Raw genomic sequence first — 19,913 nt, 5'->3', positions numbered from 1 at the left:
CGGATTGTACAATGGTTTCTGGAGAACATGACTCATTAGGTAGAAAAATGAAAAACACATCATTGTAATAATAATAATAATAAAAAAAACCAACAACGCAATTATCTGTTGTCAGAGAAAATTGCACCAGATTGAGTTAAAAAGATAAGAAAGACTTTATTCAAGACTATAGCAATGGGGTGTCAAGATTTCTGCAATAGGGAAAAAGGGTTGAATTGAACTCGGCTGAAATAAAGGTGGGAGAGTTTTTAAGCTCTGAGCTGAGCTGGGGGAAAAGTACTGGAGAACGTGGGGGGAGGTTGGTCAATGGGATTAGACCATTTGCGTTTGCTCGTTGGTGCCTATGGAAGTTGGCACAGAGGCTGGGAGATGGGGGCTCTGTCTTTCTTGATGATTACATTTCAGAGGGATGACTCAGGTTCTTGAGAAAAACATTCTTGGATTGTAAAACTGTAAAGAGGCTTGAGGAAGCTTTACACATCAAGGGACAGAGAAATCATTTACCACTGCAGCTTCCCTAGCCTACAGATCAGGGGGAAAGTCCTGTCTCAAGTTCAGTCATGCTGAGGGCAGTATTAAGGCTGCCTCAGTCATAACCATCACTGGTAGTTTTCCCCATTGTCTGTGAAAAAAAGTTTCCACAATAAAATAATACTTAAAAAGGAGTAAATGGTGAAATTAAATAAAGTGTGTGTCTTCAAGACTAAATTCAACAAATACCTAAGCCTAGAGGTAAACATAGCTCCTTAACTGGGGCTCATTAGGCTCTGTGACCATGTTGTAGCATTTTGGCAGATTAGCAGAATATTACATGATTTAATCAATCAAATGCCTGGAATTGGCTTTGCGCGTTTTACCTTTTTGATGTACTCTGCCTTAGTGTTGCTGGCTTTCCCAATCATTATGTGGAAATGATGTCTGTTGGGTACAAGAGAGTGCCTTTAGTTTCTTGACCCAGGAGTGATATGAGGACATTTGACTCATGACAGCTTATCATCTCCCTCTGGCCGGGGAAGATAAAAAAAAAAAAAAAATGTAGGGAAGCAAAAAATGGCTTTTCAATCTCTGGGATATTGTCAGTAGGCTCTATCTGATGCATGAGGTCATTTACTGAAATGACCTGCCTCACTCTAGTAGTCTAAATCGAAACTTTTAGAAAAGTATGATAATGGCCTCAGAAAGCAAAACATGGGCAAATCCTGTGATCTGCATTTCTAGACACCATGTGCTCCAAGCCATTTTCCCAAAACTTCTAATTTGAATGAAATAAAACTGGCTGTGGTGAAAACAATTAAAGCAAGAATGTGGTGTTTTTGTAATTTTCGTCCAGTCTTCTGGAGGAAATTTGGCTGTCCCTAAATTTGCACATCAAATATGCAAATCAAAATGCCTGAGCAGAGAAAGGATGTAAATATTTACTGATCAATCCACTGAATTATTAAAGGCTTCAGAAATGTTTGATCTGGCAATACAAGAAGTAAGACTGAAAGTCTGTCTGCCAATTTGCTGGGAGGAAAAATTGATCAAAAGCAAAGCACTAAAACTGATAAGCATTTAGGTATTATTAATTTAGAACTGCTGGGGAAATGAAGCAGAGAAGCATCTTTTTCATTGTATCGAAAAATCCAGACGCAGAACAATAAATACATCTAGGAAATGTAGTTTACAAGTGATTAAACTGGTGGACATTGTGTGTGTGTGTGAACCAATGCTTAAGCTTTCTCTTCAAGAACCTCATTGAAAATACCATTTTGCAAAGAAAAGTTATCTTCCGCTTTTATTTAGTTTGGCTCAAGTTCCAGCTTTTGCCACTAAGTACGGTGTATTCATATATTGTATGCGAATTTACACAGTCTTATTAGATCCATAAGGAAACGGATTTACTTCATTCCTTTACACAGTCAGTATTTATTAGGCACCTACTACGTATCCGCCAGTGTGCTAGACACTTAGCATCTATCAGTGAGCAAAATAAGCAAAGTCTCTAAGCCTCATGGAGCTTAAATTCTAATAGTCTAAGATAAAGGATAAAAACGTAATACATTTTATAAAATATGTATAAGGATGTCACTCTCTGACCCAAAAAATGAGAAAGTGGTTTGCGTGAAGATGAATGGGAGCAGGATTGCTGGGTGGAAGGAGTTTGGTAGGGGAGGTAAAGACACACAAGCTTGTGTGAGAGCAGTCCTATTTGAGCAAAGACCGGATGGCAATGAACCCATGGACCCAATCTATCTCAGAGAAGAGCACTCTAGGCAGAAAGATTATTTAGCTTAAGGAAGCATGGGGTAGGAGATGGGAGAATGGCGTTTGTGCAAAGAACCTCAGGAGACCGTTGTTGTTGGAGGGGCGTGAGCTGGAAGCCAGACCTGGGGTGGGAGCCGTGCCAGTGGGCAGATCATGTAGGAATCCAGAGGGTGTATAGTCATGACTCTCTCTGTTACTCTGTGTGAAAGCGAGAGCTACTGCAGTGTCTGGAGCACAGGAATAATAAACCTGTTGTGTAGAGAACAGAGTCTCTTTAAGCAAAGGAAGAAGCTCGGGGACTTGGTAGGCTGCTATGGCAAGAATCCAGGCTGGAATGGAAGGGAGTACTGGTGACAGTGGGGAAATGCTCTCATCGCAGAGAGCTGAGTAGCACAGAACAGAGTCTCTAGGCTTGGTCGGGAAAGAAGAGAGTTGAGCACTGCTCCATTTTTCTTTGTTCTTTTTGTCCTGAGAAACCGTGAGAATGGAATTGCCATAAACTGGGTTGGGGAAGCATGTGACTAGAGTAGGGTTTGGGGGAAGAAGGGGCATTGGGTTTGAGAAATGTTCAATTATCAAGCAGAGAATTGAATACTGGGGAAGAGGCGGGGTGGAGATATAAATTAGGGATTTACTGGACATGACTGTTAGAGGGGTCACCAAGGGGTGAATGTCGAGGGAGAAGGGGCAGACAGAGGCCTGAGACCTGGAGCATCACAACCTCGAGGGGAAGAGATGGGAGGAAGAACCAGTGATGGAGATTGAGAAGGAGCAACTAATAAGCTAAGAAGAAAATGAATGAGCTTCTGTGGAAGCTGCATGAGCAGAGCTACCATGGCATCGGGAGGGGTCCAAAGTGTCACGTGTTGCTGACGGGGGGGGTTGGCAGTGGGAGCGTAGGAAAACTGAAGTCTGACCATTCAACTCAGTAACACAGAATTCTCTGGTAACCTTGCCAAGAGCAGTTGTTTGAATTGAGTGGCATGGACTGAAAGTCTACTTGGAATTGGCCTAAGAGAGAATGAGGTGAGAAGCATCAGAACGAGTGCATGCAGACGTCTTGTTTGCATTAACATTTTACCTTAACATAAAAAGCAGGAAAAAATAGAGTGGAGTCAGGGGAAGCTTTTTTCCCCTTCTTTGCAAATGGGAAAACAACAGCCTGCATGTACATAAATGGGAATGATCTATTAAGGAGAAAAAATAATGAAGGACAGAGTGGAGAGTTGCTGACCCGTGGCTTGAGTAGGTTCTGCCCAAGTGGGAGGGGCTGGCTGATGGCTTAGGTACCTGGAAACCCCGGGAATGAGAGCCCAGCTGACTCAGAGGTGTCTACGATGCTGTCAGAACTGGGTCTCACTTCATCTCTCAGTTCTCCATGGCACTATGGTGCATCCCTTGGGTTTGCCACAACGATCGCTCCTACAGCCTGATGCTCAATTTCCATCCTTTCTGCATTCACAGCAGAAAAGAGGGTCTTTTTCCAAGAGTCCCAACAAAACCCTGGAGTTGCCCCACTGACCTAGCTCAGCCAAGCAGTAACCATCATTGGGACCAGAGGCAGCAATGCCAAGACGCAGGAGCGCACATGAGCAAGGATGAGCCAGGCACGGAGCACTGAGAGAGTCATGTTTCATTTCGGCAAAAACAACTACACGGGCAAAAACACGAAGCTTGATAAGGTTCTAAATGGTGGCCTCAGGACACTGCAGACCATTTAAGAGCATCAGACCGATCCTGGCTCTATGTTCTTTCTGTTTCTTTACATTATTGTAATTCAATGTCAAGATCAGAATGATCCAGGCGGACTTAAACTTTGGGGGGAATCTCGATGAAATCACGTGTGAAAAAAGTAATTATCGTAGAGAGAAACTTCCCTATGACAATTTTAATTAAGCCAATTATTTTCTAGAACTGTAGATGCCCGAATGGTGGCTCAGACTGTCATTCAACTGTGTTCACTTGTGTTTTGTGTCCTTGAGCATGTGTCCTTCTGTGCTTTCAATCTTGAGAAGGAAACAGAGCTCCCCTTTTTTCTGTTGTTCCAAGCTTTGCAAAGTTGGAACACCCTATGACATATCACCTTCACTCCTGACCCCTAAGAGTGGCAGTCATGCCACTTTTAATATTAGTCAGGGATAGAAGTGCTTCTTTTCTGTATTTTAAGGCTCCAACCAAGAGTATTTTTTCTTCAATTTTTCTTTCATTGCCATGAAATTATAAGATGTGCCTCCATGTCCAGAACTAAATTTTGGTGCTGCCTGGTGGATGGGATATTGGGGTTTTAAATATAATTCAGCCAGCTAGCTATTTATATTTAAATAACACTGAATATATTATTTGAATACATTTTTGGGATATATCACTCTGGAGCAATGATAGTTGTATAATTATCTCAAGAATAAAGAGTGAAAAGGGAGGCAGTTTTAAAAATAAAATCCTGGAGTTCTCTTGTGGCACAGGGTTTTAAGGATCTGGTGTGGTATCACTGCAGTGGCCTGGGTCACTGCTGTGGTGTGGGTTTGACCACTGGCCTGGGAACATCCACGTACAGGCCCCCTCTCCCAAATGAGATCCTAACAGATTAAAAGCATTTAAAAATAAGTTCTCATCTGTACTAAAAATAATTTGCATACTATTGAGAAATTTTTCTTAGCTTCTGTAAATCTCTTTTTTTTAAAGCTTTATTTGAAAAGAAGAGATGTTAAAATACATTTCATCTCACCAGACAACTTTAATAATTAAGTTTGATAGAGTACATAAAATTTCTGGTAGAGTACTTAGCATACAAGAGGTACTAGATAATTTTTAGTTTACTTTTCTTTCCTAACAGTTCATAGTGGCATGTGTTATAGAAACCAGTTCCTTAGAAACCTGATATCTGAGTGGTAGGCAATAGATATGAAACTCTACGTCCTATGGTCCTTCGGTAACTAAATTTTTTAAAAACTCAATTTTACTGTGGAGTCAATAGCAATAGCAGTTGTTTTAGAATTTAAAAAGTAGCAACTACCCTATATACTCACATGCTTGCTGTGTAGGAGAGAAATCAGTATGCACTTATGCTTTTAAAATTTAAATCTCATAGCAATACACAAGGTAAAAGTCTCATCAGTGGGAGAGGGGGTTAAGAGTGAGTTTTCAGGCTGTGATATGAAGATGCAAGAAATGTTTGAATAAATGCATCACATTTTCTTATGCCAAATCTCAGTAGTGAGGCCACAGCAGGAGAAAAAGGAGGGAGAGATACGGGAAGGCTGTGATATGGGCAAAAAAAATGAACAGAGGGACAGGACTCTTATTTTTGTTTTATGGATTAAGTGTCAGGAACCATGGAATAGATGGGGTTATGGAAAGACATTTGTTGGTCTCGCATTGGTCTACCGTGATATCGAATATATTGGCATACAGAAAGCATCGTTAAGGATAAATCATACTTGACTAGAAGCTGAAAGGTTTAATTAATAAATAAAAGAAAGAATTCATTGTATTTTATAGTAATTCAGAGTTAACCATTTGCTGACTTAGCCAATGTTTTCTGCATTCAGAAAGTAAATATGACAATAGTATGTCTCCAGAAGGCTTGGGGTTTTGGCGGTGGCCATATGCCTGATGTCGCTTAACCACAGCTGCAGTTGTGTTTTCATTTCATATCACTATTGTCCCTACCTGTCATTACAGGCTGGCACTACCAAAGTGTGCCAAGTTCTGTATCCATAGCCATATATCTATATCTTGCATCTTCCATATTACTATTCAACATTTGTTTTAAAATCAGAAGAAGCATAGCACTCCATCACACACTTAGCCTGCGTGTGTCTGCAGAGTCACACACTTAAAAACCCAGTAGGAATCTCTGGACTCCCTGTGGCCGAATTATCCTGCTGAATTAACTTGGTGAAGCCTGGGAGCATCTGAATTTCCATTACTTTATTGGTGTACCTCGTTAATGATGCCGCTTGATTAGCATATCAGTAGTACCATTTCGCCACAGGTGAGAAATTGAAATGTTCAAGGTCAATTAACTGTGAATGTTTCAAGTCGGTTAGTGCAGCTGTAACGGTGAGTGATGCTGGGAAGAGGGAGCGGTCAGTGAAGGTTCCTCTTGCTCCTGATGAGAATTGATGATCCAATTTTGACTCGCTAGAATCACACTGATTCTTTTTCTTTTTAAAGTGCTTCTCTCGTGTGTTCACGTTTTAAATATTGGTCTATAAGGGAGTGTCAAAATGCCAGAGAAATAGGCAATTTTGCATTAAAAATATATCTTCATTACTGACTTTAGACCACTGCAAGTAACTAGAGGAGTTCCTGCTGTGGCACAGTGGGTTAAAAATCTGACAGCAGCCGCCTGGGTCACCATGGAGGTTTGGGGTCTGATCCTTATCCCAGCCCCTTGGGTTAAAGGATCCGGTGTTGCCACAGCTGTGGTATAGATCCCAGCTCAGATTCAGTCTCTGGCTCGGGAATTTCCATTTGCAGCGGATGCGGCCATAAAAAAAAAAATAAAAAGTGAAAAAAATAAAAGTAATTAGAAGGTGCAAGAAGCAAAATAATCTGTATTTTCTCGAAGGTATAAATTGATACAGATAAATTCCAAACAGAAATTTCAGGCAAAGATGATGGCTGGCTAGGGACACTTCGTTCATTCTTTCCTAATTTTTCTACGTAAAAAATGAAATGATAAAAACGCACAGAGATATGCAGCTGTGGCATATCTGCACCTATACTGCAGATGGACCAAGGAGGCTTGGTTAACAGAGACCCCAAAAGACTTGCAACTCCCAAACTTGTGATGGCCCCTGAGGCAGAATGGTAAAATTAGACTGGACAGTAGAGAGAAGGGTTTATCCATTCACCACTCTCATCAAAGTCATGGTCTTTTGTTAACTCTAGGGAGGAAAGTTGACCCTACTGCCTGGTAGCCAGATTTTCCAACTTCCATTGCCACTGTCTTCTCTACATCCATTGGGAACTGCTGATTCCCTTTTATGTATCACAACAAAACGGGAGGCACTTAGTATCCTCGTTAAGAGCACTGTGCCTCTTGCTGCTCTGCAGACCAGGGTAAGGTGTTCAGACCCTCTGGGTATGACCCCATATGTTGCTTTGGCGATTAAATACCAGGGTCTTCACAGAGTGCCTGACACAGAATACTCACTTGCTCAGTAGCTATTGTCATACCATGGTACAAAAAGTGGAAAAGTTGGATGCAGTTTTATACATCCTGAGAAATGAAATATGGAGGAAGTCTCGGCTTTGATATTCAAATAATGCTGTGGGGGCGGTTCCCACGGAGGGTTCAAGAACTCCCGAGCTCTTTCCGGCAGGGTGCTGTTTAAGGTGTTCCTCAGACCATTCAAAGTAAGTTCTCTTCCCTGTGGATACTAGGCTACACAAGTTTGTCCTTTGTGGACAGCAAAGCCCTGCCAGATTAATGACAGTGCCACCCACAATGCAGTCAGGGCCAACGCCTACCCATCAAGCCCTCTTACTTAAAATGCGGGAATTTTCCACTCTATCGTAAACGTGGTAGCTGGTATTGGGGACCAAGAGAACCCCACTCATCCAGGTTACTGGCCAAAATCACAGGTTCTTCAAGGGCAAATATAGAGAAAATTAAGTCTAAACACATCAATCAAAATTGCACAGGGTGGAGTTCTTGTTGTGGCGAAGCAGGACCAAATCCGACCAAGAACCATGAGGTTGCGGGTTCAATCTCTGACCTCGCTCAGTGGGTTAAGGATTCGACGTTGCCATGAGCTGTGGTGTAGGTTGCTGATGCGGTTTGGATCTGGCATGCTGTGGCTGTGGTGTGGGCCAGCAGCTATAGCTCTGATTCAACCTCTAGCCTGGGAACCTCCATATGCTGTAGGTGCGGCCCTAAAAAGACAAAAAAAAAAAAAAAAAAAAAAAAATCCTGTCGACTCAGTTTGAGGCCCTGACTAGAAGCTGGTCAATTCTCCTCATTGAACAGCTGCTTATGTCCAAACCTGACCACTTCCTTTATTGGGCTCATACCCGCTGTGACCACTGTATGTCCATCCTAATCACCCCAGAGCCAGGTTCAGACCCCTGGGCAGTTGCCCTATTCCCTGGAGCCCCTTCAAATTAGCCAGTCTACAAGAAGTGCACAAAACCTTGCTAAAAGCCATACATAAGCTAACTCCTGCAGCTCCAACTTGTTCTCCTTTCTGTAGGTGCATTTCCCTCTATGGCCCTGCCCTGGCAGTTTCTTCTTCTTCTTCTTCTTTTTTTTTTTTTTCAGTGTTTCACTAATTACAGCTTTTTTTATAACATTTTTTAAAAATTACTCAATTACATTTATAGTTGTACAACGATCATCACAACCCAATTTTATACCATTTCCACCCCAAACCCCCCAGCACATCCCCCAACCTCCCAACCTGTCTTATTTGGAAATCGTAAGTTTTTTAAAGTCTGTGAGTCAGTATCTGTTCTGTAAAGAAGTTCATTATGTCCTTTCTGGAGAATCCCTATGTAATTGATAGCATTTGATGTTGATATCTCACCATCTGACTGACTTCACTTAGCATGATCATTTCTAGGTCCATCCATGTTGCTGCAAATGCCATTATTTCTTTCCTTTTAATGGCTGAGTAATATTCCATTGTGTATATGCACCACACCTTCTTTATCCACTCCTCTGTCAACTGACATTTAGGTTTCCATGTCTTGGCTATTGTATATAGTGCTGCAATGAACATTGGAGTATGCATATCTTTTCAAGTCATGGTTTTCTTTGGATAGATGCCCAGGAGTGGAATTACTGAATCAGATGGTAATTCTATTTTTAGTTTTCTGAGGAATCTCCATACTGTTTTCCACAATGGTTGCACCAATTTACATTCCCACCGACAGTGTATGAGGGTTCTCTTTTCTCCACACCCTCTCTAGCATTTATTGTTTGTAGACTTTTGGATGATGGCCATTCTGGCTGGTGTAAGGTGGTACCTCAGAGAGGTTTTGATTTGCATTTCTCTAATAATGAGTGATGTTGAACATCTTTTCATGTGCTTTTTGGCCATCCATTTGTCTTCTTTGGAGGATTGTCTGTTTAGATCTTCTGCCCATTTTTGGATGGGGTTGTTTGGTTTTTTTTGGTGTGGAGCTATGGGAGGTGTTTATAAATTTTGGAGATTAATCTCTTGTCAGTCACTTCATTTGCAAATATCGTCTCCCCTTCTGTGGGTTGTCTTTTTGTCTTGTTTAGGGTTTCCTTTTCTGTGCAGAAACTTTTAAGTTTAATTAAGTCCATTTGTTTGTTTTTGTTTTTATTGTCATAACTCTAGGAGGTGGATCTGAGAAGATATTGCTGTGGTTTATGTTGGAGAGTGTTTGGCCTATGTTTTCCTCTAAGAGTTTTAGAGTATCTGGTCTTTTATCTAGTTCTTTAATCCATTTTGAGTTTATTTTTGTGTATGGCATTAGGAAGTGTTCTAATTTCATTCTTTTACTTGTGGCTGTCCAGTTTTCCCAGCACCACTGATTGAACAGGCTGTCTTTTTTCCATTGTATATTCTTGTCTCCTTTGTCTTAGATTAGTTGGCTGTAGGTGCATGGGTTTAATTCTGGGCTTTCTATCCTGTTCCACTGATCTATGTTTCTGTCTTTGTGCCAGTACCATATGGTTTTGATGACTGTAGCTTTGTAGTATAGTCGGAAGCCAGGTAGTCTGATCCCTCCAGCTCTATTTCTCTTTTTCAGGATGTCTTTGGCTATTATGGGTCTTTTGGGCTTCCAAACTAACTTTAAAATATTTTGTTCGAGTTCTGTGAAAAATGTCCTTGGTAATTTGATAGGGATTGCATTGAATCTGTAGATTGCCTTGGGTAGTATAGTCGTTTTTATGATACTGATTCTTCCAAACCAAGAGCATGGTATGTCTTTCCATCTGTTTGTGTCATATTTGATTTCTTTCATCAGTGTCTTATAGTTTTCAGAGTACAGGTCTTTTGCCTCTTTAGGTTGGTTTATTCCTAAGTATTTTATTCTTTTTGATGCAATGATAAATGGAATTGTTTCCCTAATTCTCTTTCTGAACTTGCATTGTTAGTGTATAGAAATGCAGTCAATTTCTGTGAATTAATTTTGTTTCCTGTGACTTTGCCAAATTCATTGATGAGCTCTAACAGTTTTCTGGTGGTGTCTTTAGGATTTTCTAGGTATAGTATCATGTCATCTGCAAATAATGATAGTTTTACTTTTTCCTTTCCAATTTGGATTCCTTTTATTTCTTTTACTTGTTTTATTACTGTGGCTAGGACTTCTAAAACTATGTTGAATAGTAGTGGTGAGAGCAGACATCCTTGTCTTGTTCTGGATCTCAGTGGGAATTTTTTTTCAGCTTTTCACCATTGAGAGTGATGTTAATTGGGATTTTCATATATAGCCTTTATTATGTTGAGGTAGGTACTTTCTATGCCCACTTTCTGAAGGTTTTTTTTGTTTTTTGTTTTTTTTTTTTTTTTAATCAAAAATGTGTGTTGGATTTTGTCAAAGGCTTTTCCCGCATCTATTGAGAATATCATATGGTTTTCATTCTTCAGCTTGTCTGGTGTATCACCCTGATTGATTTGCAGATATTGAAGAATACTTGCATCCCTGGGATAAATCCCACTTGATCATGATGTACAATCCTTTAGATGTATTGTTGGATGCAGTTTGCTGGTATTTTGTTGAGGTTTTTTGTATCTATGTTCATCAGTGAAATTGGCCTGTAATTTTCTTTTTTTGTGGTATCTTTGTCTGGTTTTGGTATCAAGATGATAGTGGCCTCATAGAATGAGTTTGGGAGTGTTCCTTCCTCTGAAATTTTTTGGAATAGTTTCAGGATCTGTATTAGTTTTTCTCTAAAGGTTTGATAGACCATCTATAAATGTTTGAAGCCATCTTGTCCTGGATTTTTGTTTGATGGAAGTTTTTAAATCACAGTTTCAATTTCAGTACTTGTGATTGGTCCATTCATCTGTTCTATTTCCTCCTGGTTTAGTCTTGGAAGATTGTACTTTTCTAAGAATTTGTCCATTTCTTCTGGGTTTTCCATTTTATTGGCATATAGTTGCATGTAGTAGTCTCATGATCCTTTGTATTTCTGTAATGTCTGTCTTAACTTCTCCTTTTTCATTTCTGATTTTATTGATTTGAGTCCTCTCTCTCTTTTTCTTGATAAGTCTGGCTAAGGGTTTATCAATTTTGTTGATCTTTTCAAAGAACTAGTATTTCATTTCATTGAACTTTTGTTTTCTTGATTTCTGTTTCATTGATTTCTGCTCTGATCTTTATGATTTCTTTAGATCTTGTCTGTTCTTCTCTCTCTAGCTGCTTCAGATGTAAAGTTAGCTTGTTTATTTGAGCTTTTTCTTGTTTCCTGAGGTAGGCTTGTATTGCTATAAATTTCCCTCTTAGAACTGCTTTTGCTGCATCCCATAGGCTTTGGATTGTTGTATCTTTGCTGTCATTTTCTTCTAGGTATTTTTTTTTAATTTCTTTTTTGATTTCTTCAGTGATCCATTGGTTGTTTAGTAGCATGTTATTTAGTCTCCACATGTTAGTGTTTTTTGCAGATTTTTTCTTGTTGTTGATTTCCCATCATATAGCCTTGTGGTTGGAACAGATGCTTGATATGATTTCAATTTTCTTAAAGTTACCAAAGCTTGATTTGTGGCCCAGAAAGTGATCAGTCCTAGAGAATGTTCTGTGTGCACTTGAGAAAAATGCGCATCCTGCTGCTTTTGGATGGAATGTCCTATAAATATCTATTAAGTCTGTCTGGTCTAATGCATCATTTAAAGCTTGTGTTTCCTTATTGATTTACTGTCTGGATGGTCTGTCTATTGCTGTAGGTGGAGTGTTAAAGTCCCCCACTATTACTTTGTTATTGTCAATTTCTCCTTTTAAGGCTGTCAGCAGTTGCTTCATATATTGAGATGCTCCTATGTTGGGCGCATATATATTTACAATTGCTGTATCTTCTTCTTAGATTGATCCTTTGATCATTATGTAATGTCCTTTTTGTCTCTTATATTTTTTGTTTTAAGGTCTATTTTGTCTGATATGAGTATTGCTACTCCAGCTTTCTTTTGATTCCTGTTTGCATGGAATATTTTCTTCCATCCTCTCATTTTCAATTTGTGTTCCTAGAAATGAAGTGGGTCTCTTGAAGACAGCATATATATGGATCTTGTTTTTGTATCCATTCAGCCAGTCTATGTCTTTTGGTTGGGGGGTTTAGTCCATTTACATTTAAGGTAATTATTGATATGTGTGTTCTTATAGTCATTTTATTAACTGTTTTGGATTTGTTTTTGTTGCTCTTTTTCTTCCCTTCTATTATTCTTTCCTCTTGTGGTTTGATGACTATCTTTAGTGTTGTATTTGAGTTGATTTTTCTTCTTTGTATGTGTATCAATTGTAGATTTTTGGTTTGCTGTTGCCCTGAATTTTTGATATAGGAGTCTATATATATATATATACACAAGATTGTTTTAAGTTGTTGGTCTCTTATTTGCAAATGTATCTCCAGTGTCCTGCATTTGTACGCTCTTCTCACAATTTCTGATTTTGGTAGCATATTTTTGTGTGGATGATTTCCTATCTTTACTGTATATATGCCTTTACTAGTGAGCCTTGTCATTTGTGGTATTTTTGTTTCTAGTTGTGGCCTTTTCTTTTCTGCCTGGAGAGGTTCCTTTATTATTTGTTGTAAAGCTGGTCTGAATTCTCTTAGCTTTTGCTTATCGATAAAGCTTTTGCTTTCTCCTTCAAATCTGAATGAGGGCCTTGCTAGATAAAATAATCTTGGTTGGGGGCTTTTTCCTTCCATCATGTTAAGTGTATCGTGCTACTCCTTCTGACCTGCAGAGTTTCTGCTGAAAAATCTGCCGATAACCTTATTGGGGTTCCCTTGTGTGCCATGTGTTTCTTTTTCCTAGCTGCTTTTAATATTTTCTCTTTGTCTTTAATTTTAGTCAGTTTGATTAATATGTGTCTTGGGGTGTTCCTCCTTGGGTTTATTTTATATGGTACTTGTTTTTCTTCCTGAATTTGAGTGAGTGGCTCCTTTCCCATGTTAGGGAAGCTTTCGGCTATTATCTCTTCAAATACTTTTTTCTGTCCCTTTCTCTCTCTCTTCTCCTTCTGGAACCCCTATAATATGAATGTTGGTGCATTTAATGTTGTCCCAGAGTTCTCTGAGATTCTCTTCATTTGTTTTCAATTTTTTTTCTCTTTTCTGTTCTGCATCAGTGAGTTCCACTAATCTGTCCTCCACCTTGCTTATTTGTTCTTCTGCCTCCTGTATTCTGCTGTTGGCTTCTTCTAATGAATTTTTCATTTCAGTTATTGTAGTTTGCATCTCTCCTTGCTTAAGTTTTATATCTCATATTTCCTTTCTCAGTGTTTCCTGTAAATTATCCATTTTTGCCTCCAGTTTATTTCCAATGTCTTGCATCATCTTCAGCATCAACAGTCTAAAGTCTGATAATCTCCGGATCACTTAGCTTATTTTTCTGTGTTTTTTTCTTTCTCTCTCATCTGAGTTATAGTTCTCTGCCTTTTCATTTTTGTAGGTTTTTGGTGTGGTCTCCTTTTTGTAGTCTTTTTGTAGAGTTGTAGCCTCTGCTACTTCTGGTTTCTGCCTCCCTTGTAGCTGAAGTTGGTACAGGGGCTTGCTGTAGGCTTCCTGATGGGGGAGGGACTGCTCATTGGTAGGTGGGGCTGATTCCTGTCCTCTGGAGTGTGGAACTTTGTTTCTGGATGAGATTAGAGGTGGCTGTCTGCCTGGGGGGTCTTTAGGTACCTGTTTACTGATGGGTGGGGCTGTGATCCCACCTGGATTGTTGTTTGGCCTGGGGCTTCTCAGCACTGATGGGTGGGGCTAGACTTTCCCAAAATGGCCACCTCCAGAGGAACACAGTCTGATGAATATTCCTGAGAGCTTTGCTTCCAATGTCCTTCCCCCACAAAAGACACATTCACCCCCTGTTTTCCCAGGAGATCTTTCAAGAACTGCAGTCAGGTCTGACCCAGATTCCCACGGATCCTCTGCTTTGCCCTGGGACACAGCACACACAAAAGCCTGTGTGTGCCTTTCAAGAATGGGTCTCCCTTTCCCCCAGTCCCATGGAGCTCCCACACACAAGCCCCCTTGGCCTTCAATGCCAGATGCACTGGGGGCTCTTTCTCCCAATGCTGGGTCCCCAGGCATGGGGACCTGATGTGGGGCTTAGAACTCTCACTCCTGTAGGTGATTCTCTGTGATACAGTTACTTTCCAGTCTGTGGGCTTCCCATCTGTCAGGTATGGGGTTGCTTAGATCACATAATTGCCCCTCCTACCTCTTGATGTGACCTCCTCTTTGTCTTCTGGAGTGGGATATCTTTTTAAAAGTTTCCAGTCCATTTGGTTGAAGGTTGTCCAGCATTTGGTTGTAATTTTGCTGTTTTCATGAGAGAAGGTGAGCTCCAGTCCTTGTGTTATGCCATCTTAATGCCATCCACCAATTCTCAGTCATTTCTTCTTTGAAGCTCTCAGTAACACAGAGTTCCGCTTTTCGTCTCTCAGAGTGTCACTGTGTGGTATCTGCCATCAAAAGGATTTTTAAATCTTATTAAATCAGTTTTTAGCACAAATGTGTCTTTTTAGGTCTCATGTTGTGCGCTGTATCATAATAGCAAACATTTATTGGTCATCTCTTTGTCTTAGGGACTGATTCAAGGATTATAACACAGGGCACAGATGTCAAGAATAATGCTTGAATAAAAACTGTGTATGACTTAATGGTGATCTCTGGCTAAAATGTTAGGATTTATTATGAGAGCCTCAAGGTAGATGGCAAAAGAATGGGGAAAGGAAAACAGGCACTTGTGTTCTCTTTTGGTATGTTGTTAACAGATATTGCATTTTAATAGATATGGAATACTAGATAATTTACTGGATAATCATGGATTCAAGAATGGTTAAACCCTATTTCATGACTTTTACAGTGATTATGTATTACTTGCTTAGTCAGCAGTGTCAATATTACTTAAAATAATAAATTCCCCAAAGAAAGCATTATTCTAGTAAACAGGAAGACTGAAACATCTTAACAAAACATACAGTAGGTAGTCACATCTATAATTTTCTTGTGTGCATTGGATAAAAGAAAGCATGATAAATTCTGCTCTACCTGCAGTTCCTTGAATATAGAGCAGACTTCTATTTTTCACTTCTGAGTGCTCAAACACAACTTACTCTCTGATCTTTTCTGTGACTCTCCCAGTCCCTGTCCTCTGACCCCTCAGCTCTCTTCCCAGGTAGGATGCAACCAGTGATGTGCCGGTGAAATGGCTGTGAACAGACTCCCAAGTGGTTCTGATTTGTAGAGTTTGCCAATTTAAATGTCCCCACCACGGCCAGTTGCAAAGATGGCTATGTTTAACAATCATTTTGCAAAATCCCTGAAAATTTAATCATCTCTCATACACACTTACAAGCCTGGTACCACTGGATAGTACTCTCTGTCATTTACTGTGTTACTGTCCCTCGCATCTGCCTCACCATTAACATTTTTCATGTCGTGTGTCAAATGTGCTTTTCATGATCTGTTCCTCCTCTAAGACCACAGTGAAGGTGGGAATTATTCCTTGATCATCCTCATATTCCCAGGCTTAATGCTGTACCAGTTTCTCTAAGGAGTCCTAACATAATCAGACATGAGAGGTAGTTTTCTAGTTCTATTGTGGTGTGACAGTAGATCAAGTCCTGGGCACAGGGTTGGAAGGCCAAATCATTATGCAGTCATGCATTTGGGCAGTGAACATGCCACTTCCAAGTGTTGACATGAATGTCTGCCTGTTGAATTAAACACTGTAAACATTCACTGAGTTTAATCTCATTGAATCAACCCTCCCAGTGTCAGAAGGTTGTAACACCTAGAAATGAAGATAACTAACATAAGATCCACCCATTTACATTACATTTTTGTTTCTCTGTGTTTTCCTACCGTTATGGGACGTTTCGTCTTTTGGAAATTTGACTTTAAGTTCCATAGAGGAATATAGTCTTACTGATGTTTCTAGTTCACGAACAGATTTTTTTTTTTTTAACAAATTCTTCTTTGCCAATTTCTCCTATTTCTCTTCTCATAAAAGGAGCTGGTGGCTGGTCTCCACTTGTGTCAAACAAATACCAGTGGTTGCAGATTGACCTTGGAGAGAGAATGGAGATCACCTCTGTGGCCACCCAAGGGGGATATGGGAGCTCCAACTGGGTGACCAGCTATCTGCTGATGTTCAGTGACAGTGGCAGGAACTGGAAGCAGTATCGGCAAGAGGACAGTATCTGGGTACGTTTCTTTAACAGATACACGGTCTCTCCAAGAAAGCAGGGCAGTCATCCCTGCTTACTCTTGACGAATCTCTTAAACCAAGTTTGGAAACAGAATCCTTAGGGTCACGTAGAAAACATTTTTCAAGAGAAATTGTGTGAATATTCATTTTTTAATACATCTTACGGTACCATTTATAAAAATACTAAAGGTAAACTGATTTCGGAGTTCTCAGAAACTGGAAAAAAAAAACTTATTAGTGCACTAAATAGTGTGGAAGTATATGAAATTAACCAAACCTGGATGAAATTGTTTTTTTTTTTTCAGTCAATAACATAGTAGTGTTGTGTTGTCTTTAGTTATAGTTGGTGAAAATAATTTATTCTTTTTGATGAGTCTGAGATTTATGAACTAATCTCTCTCTCTAGTATATGGAGCTGTTCTATACAATATTTGGAATATTTATATATGATACACACACACATATATATATTATTTATATCTAAAGCATTCTTTGGTCTTTTCAAGTCTGTAAGTGTGAATTATGCTGTTTTTTTGGTGCACAGGGGCACAGCTCCTATAAGGAAGACTGACAAGGAGGCAGTTTGTAATAAAGTAGGTGGAATTTGTAGTTGATGATCAGTTGATGATCCTAAATAAACACCTGAAGGAAGAGGGAAGCTAAAGGAAGTTTTCTGGGTGGTGAAGAAAGTATTCTTTTTTTTTTTTTTAAGTGTAGAAAAGTATTGGTTTGGATCTTATGTGGGCCAGGAAAAACATACTGTCACCAAAGAACTTTTTTTTTTTTTTTTAATTTTCCTCTGACTGAGCTGCTGGAACCAGAGAAAATGAGTAACTTAATGAAGCATCCTTCTTAGCACACAGATAATTTGGAAGCCTATTTGGGCACATAATGATAATTTTCTTTGATCAGTCAGTGGCTTCTTTTGAAACTTCCTAGAGCTCCATGATACATTATAAACCCATTGAAGAAATGGACTGTGGTTTACTCACCTTTGCATCTCTAAAGCACTCGGTGGCCATTCAGTGTGTGTATTTATCGATGTCAATTAAATTGAGAAGACGTGGCCCTGCTCTTTCTCCAGAGAGAACAATAGCCAGGCTGGAAGAAGTTTTCTATATGCATTTTTAGGAAAAGCTGCCTTAAAATCCAAAGCAAGTTGAAGTTCTGTATAACAGCAAGAAAAATTGGATGTTGTGGTTGAATTAATTCCATGAAAACTATTCAAACTAGGGATAAAATAAACACTAGTTAGAAACCCATAGCAGTGAAAGCTTAATGAGGTATTTATTTTAGCCAGGTGTTTGGATGATCTTTTACTCTTTTCTCTAAATGAGAATGAATTTTAAGCTAGAGAGGTAGTGGCCGGTTCATGCTAATATTTAGCTATGTTGAAGTAAGGTGTATATTTCTGACATTTTTTAAAATGATAGATTATCCACGAAAATGACTTTTTTTAATGAATAAAGGTTGAGTAAAGCCAAACCTAGACAGTGGTAGTTGCCTTTTTTGCTTACTTATTAGAAGGGAGGTGCTCAGGTGCAATAATGACGTGAATAATACCCTTAAATAATCCAAACCAATCAATGTGAAGACAGATCTTCACAGGCATCTGTGACAATTACCTGTCAAGGTAATACTGTTTTTTAGACCATGCTATAATTTGTTGTTTTAATCACTGTTTTCCCCTCTTGAGTGTGAGTGAGCACCCTAGAAATAGAGGCTCTGCCTACCAATGGTTCATCCCCAATCTTAAGAGTACCATGTATGTTGCAGGCAAACACTAAATGTTTGGTGAATGAATGAATGAGAGGGAATGAAGGAATGAACCCATAAATGAAATGCACTTTCTTGTTGGATACTTTTATGATCACAGCAACTAGAAGTGACCCCTTCCTGCATCCATCAACTCCTTTCAGTACATTTATATCAGTTTATGTACTGAGAAATAGCAAGCTCTATTTCTCTCTCTCCTATACAATTTTGAACCTTTTTTTTAATGGGAGATGGTTTATCTTCCTCATCTTTGTATTTCTAGCATCCAGCATCCAGTGTGACACATGACTTGTTGAGTGAATCAGTGAAAAATACATCAAGGAATGAATAGATCTGAATACATTAATCTCGTAATCTGTATCTAATGTATGAAATTTTGTATTGAAAGAGCTCGTGTCAGTGTTGTTGAAAAGATAAAGTGCATCAGAACAAACAAAAGACGGACTCAGAGGAGCCCACAAGTGTGTGGTGCAGACTCATAGAGCTTTGGAAATTGACAAAATGTGGCAGTCGCCATAGGCTAAATTTGTCAAAAAAGCAGGGCTTGTGTGGGTATTGAAAAAAACATTAAAGCTTAGGTTATGACAGGAAGGAAGTTATTCCATGAAGCTGGAAAATTGTGAACAAAAGCATGGCTATTGGAGAGACCCAGAGATACAGTTTCCCATGTAATTACCGGTGAGACTGTGGTCAGGATGGACTGAGTAGTTTGGGGAGGACTGGACTATAATTTTGCATGTGGTAAAGAAAGTAGGTGGTTAACTCTGAATATCAACATCAGAATTGACATTGGTGCCACTAGTGCTATGACCACAAAAGAAATGGGTAAAGTTATGGTGTATGTAAACTCTTAAAAACTTAGCGATATATGTGTACACACAAACACACGCACACACACACAGTCTCACAATGATCCAGGTTGCCTTCTGAGGGAAGCCCCCTCTCTGTGAATCTACAGTTGACAATGTGGGAAAAATGAAATATGATGAATCATGCCTTGGCCCCTGACATTTTTCACCTAGAGTAACAGCTCACTTCAAGTTTGTTTTTCTGTTTTTTTGCCAAAGAACAATTAAAATTTTTTTTTATTTCCGCAATACGTTATTTTTTTTTCCTACTGTACAGCATGGTGACCCAGTTGCACATACAGGTATACATTCTTTTTTCTCACATTATCATGCTCCATCATAAGTGACCAGACATAGTTCCCAGTGCTGCACAGCAGGATCTCATTGCTAATCCATTCCAAAGGTAATAGTCTGCATCTATTAACCCCAAGCTCCCATCCATCCCACTCCCTTCCCCTCACCCCGGGCAACCACAAGTCTGTTGTCCATGTCCATGATTTTCTTTTCTGTGGAAAGGTTCCTGTGTGCCATATATTAGATTCCAGATATAAGTGATATCATATGGTATTTGTCTTTCTCTTTCTGACTTACTTCACTCAGGATGAGAGTCTCTAGTTCCATCCATGTTGCTGCAAATGGCATTATTTTGTTCTTTTTTGTGGCTGAGTAGTATTCCATTGTGTCTATA

At 39.4% G+C, this 19,913-nt stretch overlaps 1 protein-coding gene across 3 annotated transcripts in view; it reads left to right on the top strand.

Annotated features, from left to right (window-relative positions):
• CNTNAP4 (contactin associated protein like 4) overlaps window positions 1-19,913 on the top strand; it is a 273,095-nt gene that overhangs the window by 72,542 nt on the left and 180,640 nt on the right. For 2 of the 3 annotated variants that reach the window (XM_021097085.1, XM_021097087.1), the window contains one exon: window positions 16,404-16,597. The exons of the other annotated variant lie outside the window; for it this stretch is intronic. In XM_021097085.1, the coding sequence (XP_020952744.1) occupies window positions 16,404-16,597 (194 nt within the window). The remainder of the gene's footprint in view (window positions 1-16,403; window positions 16,598-19,913) is intronic. 3 annotated transcript variants of the gene reach the window in all.

Source organism: Sus scrofa, chromosome 6 (genome assembly GCF_000003025.6).
Source record: "Sus scrofa isolate TJ Tabasco breed Duroc chromosome 6, Sscrofa11.1, whole genome shotgun sequence".
NCBI lineage: Eukaryota > Metazoa > Chordata > Mammalia > Artiodactyla > Suidae > Sus > Sus scrofa.
The sequence above is the reverse complement of the archived record's forward strand: the minus strand, read 5'-3'. Positions and strand labels throughout refer to the sequence as shown.